This window comes from Gorilla gorilla, chromosome 20, assembly GCF_029281585.2.
Source record: "Gorilla gorilla gorilla isolate KB3781 chromosome 20, NHGRI_mGorGor1-v2.1_pri, whole genome shotgun sequence".
NCBI classification, from domain to species: Eukaryota; Metazoa; Chordata; class Mammalia; order Primates; family Hominidae; genus Gorilla; species Gorilla gorilla.
In genome coordinates, this window is record NC_073244.2 from 61044686 (window position 1) to 61056886 (window position 12201).

General features: G+C 50.1%; 1 protein-coding gene across 8 annotated transcripts in view; it reads left to right on the forward strand.

The window, feature by feature from the left end:
* The window catches only part of PLEKHA4 (pleckstrin homology domain containing A4), a 31006-nt gene extending 19019 nt beyond the window's left edge, over window positions 1-11987 (forward strand). For 5 of the 8 annotated variants that reach the window (XM_031004615.3, XM_055370052.2, XM_031004616.3 and 2 more), the window contains 7 exons: window positions 1146-1286; window positions 3575-3674; window positions 3744-3820; window positions 7837-7998; window positions 9891-9949; window positions 11024-11136; window positions 11528-11987. In XM_031004615.3, coding sequence (XP_030860475.2) covers window positions 1146-1286; window positions 3575-3674; window positions 3744-3820; window positions 7837-7998; window positions 9891-9949; window positions 11024-11136; window positions 11528-11790 — 915 coding nt within the window. In that variant the 3' untranslated portion in view covers window positions 11791-11987. The remainder of the gene's footprint in view (window positions 1-1145; window positions 1287-3574; window positions 3675-3743; window positions 3821-7836; window positions 7999-9890; window positions 9950-11023; window positions 11137-11527) is intronic. The other 3 variants (XM_063701539.1, XM_063701540.1, XM_063701542.1) reach the window with 1 other exon arrangement.
* Window positions 11988-12201: the final 214 nt, after the last annotated feature.

The window sequence follows — 12201 nt, forward strand, 5'->3', positions numbered from 1 at the left end:
CCTGTCTCTACTAAAAATACAAAAATTTGCTGGGTGTGCTGATGCACGCCTGTAGTCCCAGCTACTCAGGAGGCTGAGGCAGGAGAATCGCTTGAACCCGGGAGGCGGAGGTTGCAGTGAGCCGAGATCGTGCCACTGCACTCCAGCCTGGGTGATAGGGAGAGACTCCATCTTAAAAAACAACACAACCCCAAAAAACAAAAAACCATTGATGCCTAGTTTTAAATGCATCTTCTCACTCTAAGCTGCTCCCACTAGATCTACAATCCAGACTTGGCAAAAACAGACCCATGCCAGCTGCAGTGGCTCACACCTGTAATCCCAGCACTTTGGGAGGATGAGGCAGGTGGATCACCTGAGCCCAGGAGTTTGAGGCTAGCCTGGGCAACATGGTGAAACTCTGTCTCTACTAAAAATAAAAGTGAAAAAATTAGCTGGGCCTGGTTGTGCACGCCTGTGGTCCCAGTTACTCAGGAGGCTGAGGTGGAAGGATCGCTTAAGCCCAAGAGTTCGAGGATGCAGTGAGCTATGATCAAGCCATTGCACGCCAGCCTGGGTGACAGAGGGAGGGACTGTCTCCAAAAACAAACAAAAAGAACAGACTCTCATATTCGTATGGTCACCTATTTATAATAGATGTAACACAGTAAAACAACATAGAAAAGACAGTTTTTTCTTTTTCTTTTTTTTTTAGAGACAGTGTCTCGCTCTGTTGCACAGGCTGGAGTGCAGTGGCGCGATCTCAGCTCACTGCAACCTCCACCTCCTGGGTTCAAGCAATTCTCCTGCCTCAGCCTCCCGAGTGGCTGGGATCACAGGCATGCACCACCACCCCCGGCTAATTTTTTTTTGTATTTTTAGTAGACACGAGTGTTCACCATATTGGCCAGGCTGGTCTTGAACTTCTGACCTCTGGTGATCCACCCGCCTCGGCTTCCCAAAATGCTGGGATTACAGGTGTGAGCCACCACACCTGGCCAAAAGACAGTTTTTTTCAATTCAACTGGATAACCACATGGGAAAAAAAATAAATCCCAACTCCATAAATATAGCCCAGCTGATTTCAGACCTTTGCAGGGGCCTATTAGCTGAAACCCTCCTGCGTTTTCCCACCTTTAAGTAACAAATTCCTTTCCTCCCTGCAGGACAGAGTGTCTGCTCAGCAGCAGCTGTGGATGGTGGAAGACACGCTGGCAGGTCTGGGTGGCCCCCAGAAACCGCCCCCACACACTGAGCCTGACTCCCCATCTCCCGTGCTCCAGGGCGAGGAGTCCTCAGAGAGGGAGGTAAGACGCACATAATTCCTCCCCACCCCCAGCTTCCTGTCCCACCTGTCCTTGACTCAGTCTATTCCCCACCCACCTCTTTAATTCTTCCTTGATCAGCTAACCCACCTGGCGCAAGTGTCCTAACCTCTGGAAGCCTTTGTTTTCTTTTTTTTGGGGGGGGGTTTTTGAGACGTAGTCTCACTCTGTCATCCAGGCTGGAGTCCAGTGGTGCAATCTTGGCTCACTGCAACCTCCACCTCCTGGGTTTAAGTGGTTCTCCTGCCTCAGCCTCCGAAGTAGCTGTGATTACAGGCACCCACAACCAAGCCTGGCTAAGTTTTGTATTTTTAGTAGAAACGGAGTTTCACCATGTTGGCCAGACTGGTCATGTACTCCTGGCCTCGAGTAATCCGCCTGCCTCGGCCTCCCAAAGTGTTGGGATTACAGGTGTGAGCCACCTCGCCCAACCAGGATTTTTTTTTAAAGATGGGATCTCATTCTGTCGGCCAGGCTGGAGTGCAGTGGTGTGATCATGGCTCACTGCAGCCTCGAATTCTTGGGCTCAAGCAATCCTCCTGCTTCAGCTTCCTGAGTAGCTGGGACCGCAGGCTCGTGCCATCATGCCTGGCTAATTTTTGGTTGTTTGTTTATTGTGGAGATGGAACCTCACTTTGCTGCCAAGTCTGGTCTTAAACTCCTGGCTTAAAATGATCCTCCAGTCTCAGTATCCCAAAATGCCAGGATTACAGGAGTGAGGCACCGCACCCAGCCCTAATATGATTATATATATAATGCACTTAGACACCAGGCACTGTTTTAAGTGCCACATATATATGGACTCAATCCTAATATCAAAAAGTAAAATGTTAATGAGCCAGGCACAGTGGTGCACACCTGTAATCCCAGCTACTTGGGAGGCTGAGGCAGGAGAATCGCTTGAACCAGGGAGGCAGAGGTTGCAGTAAGCTGAGCCAAGATTGCACCACTGCACTCCAGCCTGGCTGAAAGAGCGAGACTGTGTCTCAAATAAAATAAAATATGGCTCAGAGAGGTAAAGCAGCTTGCCGAAGGTCACACAGCTAATAAATGGCACAGTTGGGATTTGAAGCCAGGACATCTGGCTCCTGGTTTACAGTTTTTTTTGTTTTTTTGGTGACAGAGGGTCTTGCTCTGTCACCCAGGCTGGAGTGCAGTGGTGCCATCACAGCTCACTGGAACCTCCATCTCTGGGGCTTAAGTGATTCTCTCACCTCAGCTTCCCAAGTAGCTAGGACTACAGGTGTCTGCCACCATGCCTGGCTAATTCTTTAACTTTTTTGTAGAGACGGGGTCTCCCTATGTTGCCTAGGCTGGTCTTGACCTCCTGGTCTCAAGTGATCCTCCCATCTCGGCCTCCTAAAATGCTGGGATTACAGACGTGAACCCACTGTGCCCAGCCTAAAACGTTTGTTTTGTTTTTTGAGACGAAGTCTCTCTCTGTTGCTCAGGCTGGAGTGCAAGTGGCTCGATCTTGGCTCACTGCAAGCTCTACCTCCCGGGTTCACGCCATTCTCCTGCCTCAGCCTCCCGAGTAGCTGGGACTACAGGCACCTGCCACCACGCCCGGCTAATGTTTTTTTTTTTTTGTATTTTTAGTAGAGACGGGGTTTCACCGTTTTAGCCAGGATGGTCTCCTGACCTTGTGATCTGCCTGCCTGCCTCGGCCTCCCAAAGTGCTGGGATTACAGGCATGAGCCACCGCGCCCAGCCTTAAAAAATTTTTAAGGGAAGGGGTCTTGCTATGTTGCCCAGCTGGTCTCTAGCTCCTGGCCTCAAGTGAGCCTCCTACCTTGGCCTCTCAAAGGGCTGAGATTACAAGCACAAGCCTCCATGCTCAGATCTGGTTTATAGTCTTTTTTTTTTTTTTTTTTTTGAGGCAGAGTCTTGCTCTGTCGCCCAGGCTGGAGTGCAGTGGTGCGATCTCGGCTCACTGCAACCTCCAACTCCCGAGTTCAAGCGATTCTTCTGCCTCAGCCTCCTAAGTAGCTGGGATTACAGGCGCCTGCCACCACGCCCAGCTAATTTTTGTATTTTTAGTAGAGACGGGGTTTCACTATGTTGGACTAAGCTGGTCTGGAACTCCTCAGGTGGTCTGCCTGCCTCGGCCTCCCAAAGCGCTGGGATTACAGGTGTGAGCCACTGCACCCGGCCTGGTTTATGGTCTGAATCCTATTCAGACTGTATTCCAATGCCTAAATGCTTGCAACATGTTAATAATAATAATTATTATAATGATCATCATTATCCCCCTTTTCTAATCCGCACAGAGCCTGCCAGAGTCCTTGGAACTGAGCTCCCCTAGGTCCCCCGAAACTGACTGGGGGCGGCCTCCTGGAGGCGACAAAGACCTCGCCAGCCCTCACTTAGGTGAGCATCCTGGTTGGGTGGGACTTTACGGAAATTCCCGTCCTCACAAGTCCCGTTCTGTCTTTCCAGGTCTTGGGTCTCCGAGGGTCTCCCGGGCTTCCAGCCCTGAGGGTCGCCACCTCCCTTCCCCACAGCTGGGAACCAAGGTAGGCTGTAGGTCCATCCTGTAATCCTTGCATCTGACCATCAGGGACCCCCACACTTCTGGGAAACAGCTAGGAGTAGAGCGTTCTAAGGCCATACTCAGAGCAGAGAGAGCACTGCTTGTTAAGAGCATTGAGATTGATTTTTGTCTCTGTCGCTTCTAAGCTGTTTGACTTTGGGTCAGTTATTAAACCTCTCTGTGCCTTCATTTTTTCTTCTCTAAAATGGGGCTAATAGCAGAACCTACCACCTAGAGCTGACATCAAGATGAAAACTAGATGAATGAGGCCAGGCGCGGTGGCTCACGCCTGTAATCCCAGCACTTTGTCAGGAGTTCCAGACCAGCCTGGCTAACATGGTGAAACCCCGTCTCTACTAAAAGTACAAAAATTAGCCAGGCGTGGTGGTGGGCGCCTGTAATCCCAGCCACTCGGGAGGCTGAGGCAGGAGAATCACTTGAACTCGGGAGGCAGAGGTTGCAGTGAGCTGAGATCGCACCATTGCACTCCAGCTTGTGCGACAAGAGCAAAAATCTGTCTCAAAAAAAAAAAAGACACCCTGAGTGGAGCAGAATGCTGATCTCATGTGGCCCTGGAGTTCAGAAACTGGTTGACTTCTAGTGGCAGGAATGTTTAGGAATTGGTTGACTTTAAGCTGTGGAAGGGCTGTGCTCTGTGTCTGTTGCTGATTGGCTGGTTTTCAGAAGCATGGAGCTATCAATGATTGGCTGATTTTCAGAAGTACGGATCCATCACTGATTGGCCAGCCCTCAGAAGCATGTGACCATCACTGATTGGCTGATTTTCAGAAGCTTGGCTCCATCACTGATTGGCTGGCTTTCAGAAGTCTTTGGGGTACCTGTTGGGATTACTTGATCAAATAGATTTAAAAGCACTTCTTGGGGCTGGGAACCGTGGCTCGTACCTGTAATCCCAGCACTTTGGGAGGCCGAGGCAGGCAGATCACTTGAGGTCAGGAGTTTGAGACCAGATTGACCAACATGGTGAAAACCCTGTCTCTACAAAAATACAAAAATTATCCGAGCGTGATGGCGGGTGCCTGTAATCCCAGCTACTCGGGAGGCTGAGGCAGGACAATCGCGTGAACCCAGGAGGCAGAGGTGGCAAAGACCCAAGATTGCACCGTTGCGCTTCAGCCTGGGCAACAGAGCGAGACTCTGTCTCGAAAATAATAATAATAATAATAAATAAAATAAATAAGGCATTTCTTGGCCAGTGGTGTTGGCTCATGCCTGTAATCCCAACACTTTGAGAGGCCAAGGTAGGTGGATCAGTTGAGCCCAGGCGTTCAAGAGCAGCCTGGCTAACGTAGCAAGACCCATCTCTACAAAAAAATAATGAAAAGTTAGCTGTGACCGGGTGCAGTGGCTCACGCCTGTAATCCCAGCACTTTGGGAGGCCGAGGCGGGTGGATCACCTGAGGTCAGGAGTTCAAGAGCACCCTGGCCAACATGGCAAAAACCCATCTCTACTAAAAATACAAAAATTAGCCGGGTGTAGCAGCACGCACCTGTAATCCCAGCTACTTAGGAGGCTGAGACAGGAGAATCGCTTGAACCTGGGTGGCTGAGATTGCAGTGAGCTGAGACTGCGCCACTGCACTCCAGCCTGGGTGACAGAGCAAGACTCCATCTCAAAAAATAAAAAAATAAAAAATAAAAAGTTAGCTGTGCGTGGTGGTGCCCACCTGTGGTCCCAGCTGCTTGGGAGGTTGAGACGTGAGGATTGCTTGAGTCCAGGAGGTCAAGGCTGCACTGAGCCATGATTGCATCACTGCACTCCATCCTGGGCAACAGAGGGAAACCATGTCTTTAAAAAAAAAAAAGAAAAGAAAAGACCACGTGCGGTGGCTAACGCCTGTAATCCCAGCACTTTGGGAGGCCAAGGTAGGCGGATCACAAGGTCAGGAGTTCGAAACCAGCCTGACCAACATAGTGAAACCCCGTCTCTACTAAAAATACAAAAAAATTAGCCAGGCGTGGTGGCACATGCCTGTAATCCCAGCTACTCGGGAGGCTGAGGCAGGAGAATCGCTTGAACCTGGGAGGCAGAGGTTGCAGTGAGCCAAGATCATGCCATTGCACTCCAGCCTGGGCAGTAAGAGTGAAACTCCATCTCAAAAATAAAATAAAATAAAATAATTTTAAAAAAAGAAGGCATTTCTTGTGCTTACTTGTTATCATGGATACAAAAGCAATCGAGCCTTTCCTAGGAAGAGAGGAGAGGCACTTTTTGATTCTCAGTGGTGTGTCATGGGCATGGATGATTGGAGCCTCCTGGGAACATCACTTGTCTTGGGACATGCTCCTCCCTCACCCCAACCCCGTGGTTTCAGGGGCTGCCAAGGTCCAGAGCACAGGCGTGGTCTAGTGAGTTCCAGGGATTTCAGGGTTTAGCAAAGAAAAAGCTATGACCACCAGATGGCAGTAGCACACAGGAGCTTTATTTGGTGGACGCTGACAGATTTGTCTATGGGGGAGTCACACCCAGTGTGAGACCCTCCAGAGGTTGCTGTGTGAGGGTGAGGACCACTGCACAGGAAAGGAGGAAGGCAAGGGAGCTCCCAAGAGAAAGGGACTGGAGAAGGGGCTTACGTCTGGGTGATGCCAGCCACCAGCATGTGGAGGGTTCTCTGGATCAGAGAGGTCCAAAGAGCAGCAGGGGCTTGGGGCTCATCTTATCTATGGGTAGCAGATGTTGGGCACAGTTTCAGGGTATACAAAGCAGGCAGACTGCATGGCTAAAAATACCTGCTTATTAAGACTATGTTTAAAACAATTGGATGTGTAGAAATCTGAGTGTGCTGCTACCAAGCTTTTAGGCCAAAGGTCTGGCCTGCTGTGAAGAAATTAACAACATTGGCTGGGCACGGTGGCTCACGCCTGTAATCCCAGCACTTTGGGAGGCCGAGGAAGGTGGATCACGAGATCAGGAGTTCAAGACCAGCCTGGCCAAGATGGTGAAACCCTGTCTGTACTAAAAATACAAAAAAATTAGCTGGGCGTGGTGGCGGGTGCCACCTACTTAATCCCAGCTACTTGAGAGGCTGAGGCAGAGAATTGCTTGAACCCAGGAGGCAGAGGTTGCAGTGAGCAGAGATTGCGCCACTGCACTCCAGCCTAGGTGACAAAGCGAGACTCTGTCTCAAAAAAAAAAAAAAAAAAAAAAAGAAATTAACAACATAGGGTAATACACAGTGGCCACTGGCCATCGTTTATATAAACAGGACTCAGGATTGGTCAAAGCAGAGGAAACTGCAGGGACTGGTTCTACAATAAGCACAGATCCATGCTGTCTCACTGGGATGTTTAACTGGAAGCTTCAGCAATGAGTGTTCTCTCTCTCTTTACTTTTTACTTTTAGATACGGGATCTTGCCCTGTCACCCAGAGTGGGGTGCAGTGGCACGATCATAGCTCCCTGAAGCCTTGAACTCCTGGGCTTAAGTGATCCCCCTGCCTCAGCCTCTTGAGTAGCTGACAGGCATCCACCACCACATCTAACAAATTTATTTTTTGTAGAGATGGGGTCTTGCTATGTTGCCCAGGCTGGTCTCAAACTCTTGGCCACAAGTGATCCTCCCACCTCAGCCTCCCAAAGCTCTGGGATTACAGTCACCCACCACTGCACCCGGCCTTCTCCCTCTCTCCTTGTTTAAGCAACATATATATATATATATTTGAGACAGAGTCTTGCTCTGTTGTGCAGGCTGGAGTACAGTGGCATGATCTCAGCTCACTGCAACCTCCACCTCCGGCGTTCAAACAATTCTCCTGCCTCAGCCTCCTGAGTAATTAGGATTACAGGTGCCTGCCACCACACCCAACTAATTTTTGTATTTTTAGTAGAGATGGTATTTCGCCACAAGTTGGCCAGGCTGGTCTTCAACTCCTGACCTCGAGTGATCCTCTCTACTCAGCCTCCCAAAAGTGCTGGGATTACACAAGCCACTGTGCCTGGCCTAAAGGTTGGGTCTTGGGACGTTTCTCGCCTCCCTAGGCCCCGGTGGCCCGGCCCCGGATGAGTGCCCAGGAGCAGCTGGAGCGGATGCGCAGAAACCAGGAATGTGGACGGCCCCTCCCTCGCCCGACCTCCCCCCGGCTCCTCACCCTGGGAAGGACACTGTCCCCAGCCAGACGCCAGCCTGACGTGGAGCAAAGGGTGAGGGGAGGAGGGCTGGGGCTGGGCGGTGGGGTGGTAGTAGGTCCTCTTCGCCTACTTTGAGTCCCTTTCTGTAAAATGGAGATAATCTCTACCTCCTTCCTCCAAACTGGATTTCCGAATTTACCCCAGTTTGTACTTGTGTTAGAGTCAGCTTCCTCGCCTGGATAGTGGTGGGTGGACAGGAGTGGCAGTGAGGGGAGGACAGTGGGTGGGGGCGGGGGTCACACATTTGGATTGGAAGCCTAGTTTTTCTTCTCAGTTGCTATGTGTTGTCAATAGCAGGAAAGCAAAAAAGAAAATGTAAGCCAGCAAGAAAATTGATTTTATTCATGCCCTTTCAATAGGAAGAACGTCCCAGATCTGAACATCAGAGTGTCTCAGATATCTCAGGATGGTTCCCCCTTAGACGTTTTCCTTTTTCGGCCAGGCATGGTGGCTCACGCCTGTAATCCCAGCACTTTGGGAGGCCGAGGCGGGCGGATCACCTGAGGTCGGGAGTTCAAGACCAGCCTGACCAACATGGAGAAACCGTGTCTCTACTAAAAATACAAAATTAGCTGGGCATGGTGGCGCATGCCTGTAATCCCAGCTCCTTGGGAGGCTGAGGCAGGAGAATCGCTTGAACCCAGGAGGTGGAGGTTGTGGTGAGCTAAGATTTTGCCATTGCACTCCAGCTTGCGCAACAAGAGTGAAACTCTGTCTCAAAAAAAAAAAAAAAAAAAAGATGTTTTCTTTTTTTTTCAGGGACAAGGTCGCCCAGGCTGGAGTGCAGTGGTGCGATCTCCACTCACTGCAACCTCCCCCTCCTGGGTTCAAGTGATATTCATGCCTCAGCCTCCCGAGTAGCTAGGACTACAGGGATATGCCACTACATCCAGCCAATTTTTGTATTTTTAGTAGAGACAGATTTTTACCACGTTGGCCAGGCTGGTGTCGAGCTCCTGAGCTCAAGTGATCCTCCTGCGTTGGAAGGAGGTGCTAAGAATATAGGTGTGAGCTACTGCACCTAACCTTCCCTTAGATTTTTTTTTTTCTTTTTTTGAGACAGAGTCTCCCTTTGTTGCCCATGATGGAGTGTAGTGGTGGAATCTCGACTCACTGCAACCGCTGTCTCCCGGGTTCAAACGATTCTCCTGCCTCAGCCTCCCAAGTAGCTGGGATTACAGGCCCATGCCACCACACCCTGCTAATTTTTTTTTTTTTTTTTGTATTTTTAGTAGAGACGGGGTTTACACCATATTGACCAGGCTGTTCTTAAACTCCTGACCTCAAGTGATCTGCTCACCTCGGCCTCCCAAAGTGCTGGGATTACAGGTGTGAGCCACCAGACCCGGCCCCTTAGACTTTTATAGAAAGGATTTAGACAAGTCACAGGTGGTGGTGGTGGAGGTGGGATTTCTGAACTCATGTGCTGCTTTATAGGAACACAGGTAAAGTTAAACATTGTCAGTCACTGGGTGCTATGGCTCACCCCTGTAATACCAGTACTTTGGGAGGCCGAGGCAGGAGTAAGAGACCAGCCTGGGCAACATAGCAAGACCTTGTCTCTACTAAAAATAAAAATAAAAATAATTAGCCAGGCATGGTGGTGCGAGCCTGTAGTTCTATTTACTCAGGAGGCTGAAGCAGGATTAGTCCAAGCCTGGGAAGTCGAGACTACAGTGAGTTATGATCACACCACTGTACTCCATCCTTTCTAAAAAATGAATAAATAAAATAAATTAATTTTTAAAAGTGCAGTGCCTACAGAAGCATAGGAAAAACAAAACAAAACATTGCCAGTGTTTTTGGGCAATTTCATTCTCTTTTGGAGCCGCCTTCACTTCACCCTCAAAATGAGAATGTGGGGCTTCCAGGTGAGGAGTTCTAATGCCCCAATTCCTTTCCAGCCTGTCGTAGGACACTCGGGAGCCCAGAAATGGCTCAGAAGCTCTGGGTCCTGGAGTAGGTAAGGAACTGGAGGGCGTATCAAGGGAGCAGGAAAAAAAAATTTGCAAAAGCAAAGGGGAGTAGCATTATTATTAAAGTCTCCTGAATATGGAACTACAAATCGCAACCCTTCTAGAGATGCCTAAGTTCCCGGGGCATCTGCAACAAAACCAGAAAGCCCTAGATCCGTAGTGATATCTTTAGTTCCCCAAATTCCCTTGGTCAATAGCAGATCCTACTTCTGCATCAAGGAAATTGGGTGATAGTGACGCGTGAATGGACTACAAATCCCATAATGCATGTGGGCGTTATGAGGGTGGTGCCATGTTTAACATCTTTTAGAGACACGTGCTAGGAACTACAACTCCCAGAAAGGCATGTGCGGTACCCGGGTCTCCCCTGTGCCAGCTGTTTATTTTTTATTTTTATTTTTATTTTTTACTTTTTTTTTTTTTGAGACGGAGTCTTGCTCTGTCTCCCAGGCTGGAGTGCAATGGTGTGATCTCAGTTCACTGCAACCTCCGCCTTCTGGGTTCAAATGATTCTCCTTCCTCAGCCTCCCTAGTAGCTGGAATTACAGGCATCCACCACCATGCCTGGCTAACTTTTTTGTATTTTTTGGTAGAGACTGGGTTTCACCATCTTGGCCAGGGTGGTCTCAAAGTCCTGACCTCAAGTGATCCACCCGCCTCGGCCTCCCAAGGTGCTGGGATTACAGGGATAAGCTGTGGCACCTGGCCTGTTTTTTATTTTTATTTTTTTAATTTTTAATTTTTGTTGGTACATACTAGGTATACATATATTTACGAGATAAATGAGATGTTTTGATACAGACAGGCAATGTGAAATAAGCACATCATGGGGAATAGGGTATCCATCCCCTTTCAAGGATTTACCCTTTGATGTATAAACAATCTAGTTACACCCTTTAATTTATTTAAAAATGTACAATTAAATTATTATTGACTATAGTCATTCTGTTGTGCTATCTAATAGTAGGTCTTATTCATCCTTTTCTTTTTGTACCAATTAACCATCCCCTACCTCTCCCCCATGTACACACCCCCACCCCCAATCTTCTTTTTTTTTCTAGTCCAAGGAACACCACCCCTTACTTGCCGACTTCCGAAGGTCACCGGGAGCGGGTTCTCAGCCTCTCCCAAGCCCTGGCTACTGAGGCGTCGCAGTGGCACAGAATGATGACAGGTGACTGGCTGGGGATGTTGGACTTCTGGGTTTTAGGGAGGAGAGAGCTGGAGACCTGGAATCCCAGGTCCTGGAAAGGAGAGGTCTGGGGGCCGGTGGGAATTTTTTATCTTGGTGAGTAAAGAGTTGGGCAGGGTTTGGGAGTTTTAGGTCTCAGGCAAGAGGTGACTGGGGTCCGGGACACTTGGGAGGAGGGGAGGAAGAGGTCAGGGGGCAGGGAGAGGGCCGACAACTGAGTCTCAGAGAGGACTGGACTGGGGTATCCAGACTCCTGGGTCTGAGGGAGGAGGGGCTGGGGGCCTGGACTCCTGGGTCTGAGGGAGGAGGGGCTGGGAATCCGGAGTCCTAGCGCTGAAATTTGCCATTCTCATGTCCCACTCATCCTCTCCAGGTGGAAATTTGGACTCCCAGGGAGACCCTCTTCCCGGTGTGCCGCTGCCTCCTTCGGACCCCACGCGCCAGGAGACCCCTCCCCCCAGATCTCCCCCGGTGGCTAATTCGGGTTCTACGGGGTTCTCTCGCCGAGGGAGTGGGCGTGGAGGAGGTCCCACCCGCTGGGGGCCCGCATGGGATGCCGGGATCGCCCCTCCGGTCCTGCCACAAGACGAGGGGGCATGGCCTCTGCGAGTCACTCTGCTACAGTCCAGCTTCTAATCCGCCCACAAGCGGCAGCCAATCGGAGCGCGAGGACGTGGTCTGGAGGTACCGCCGGAGATCTGGGACCACTCAGGGCATCAGGGGGCGTGGTCTGGTCCCCATTGCGGGCCCGGGAGGGGAATGGTTTCTATGGCCAACGTTTGGTTTTCTCAACACTGTCTAAATTTGGATTAAAACTTTGAACTTTTAGTCAATAGCTTTGTTTCTGTCTGTTTGGGGTTGTGGCACTGGGGTCTCTGAGGGGCAGAGCTGGAGTCGTGGACTCCTGGGTCCTGAGAGAGGAAGGGACAGGGGGCTTGGACTTATAGGTCTCTGGGAAGAAGGGATAGAGAACCTGATCCCTCGGTCTGAGAGTGGAGGGGGCTGGGCCAGGATTCCCGGGTCTGAGGGAGGAGGGGCTGGGACCCT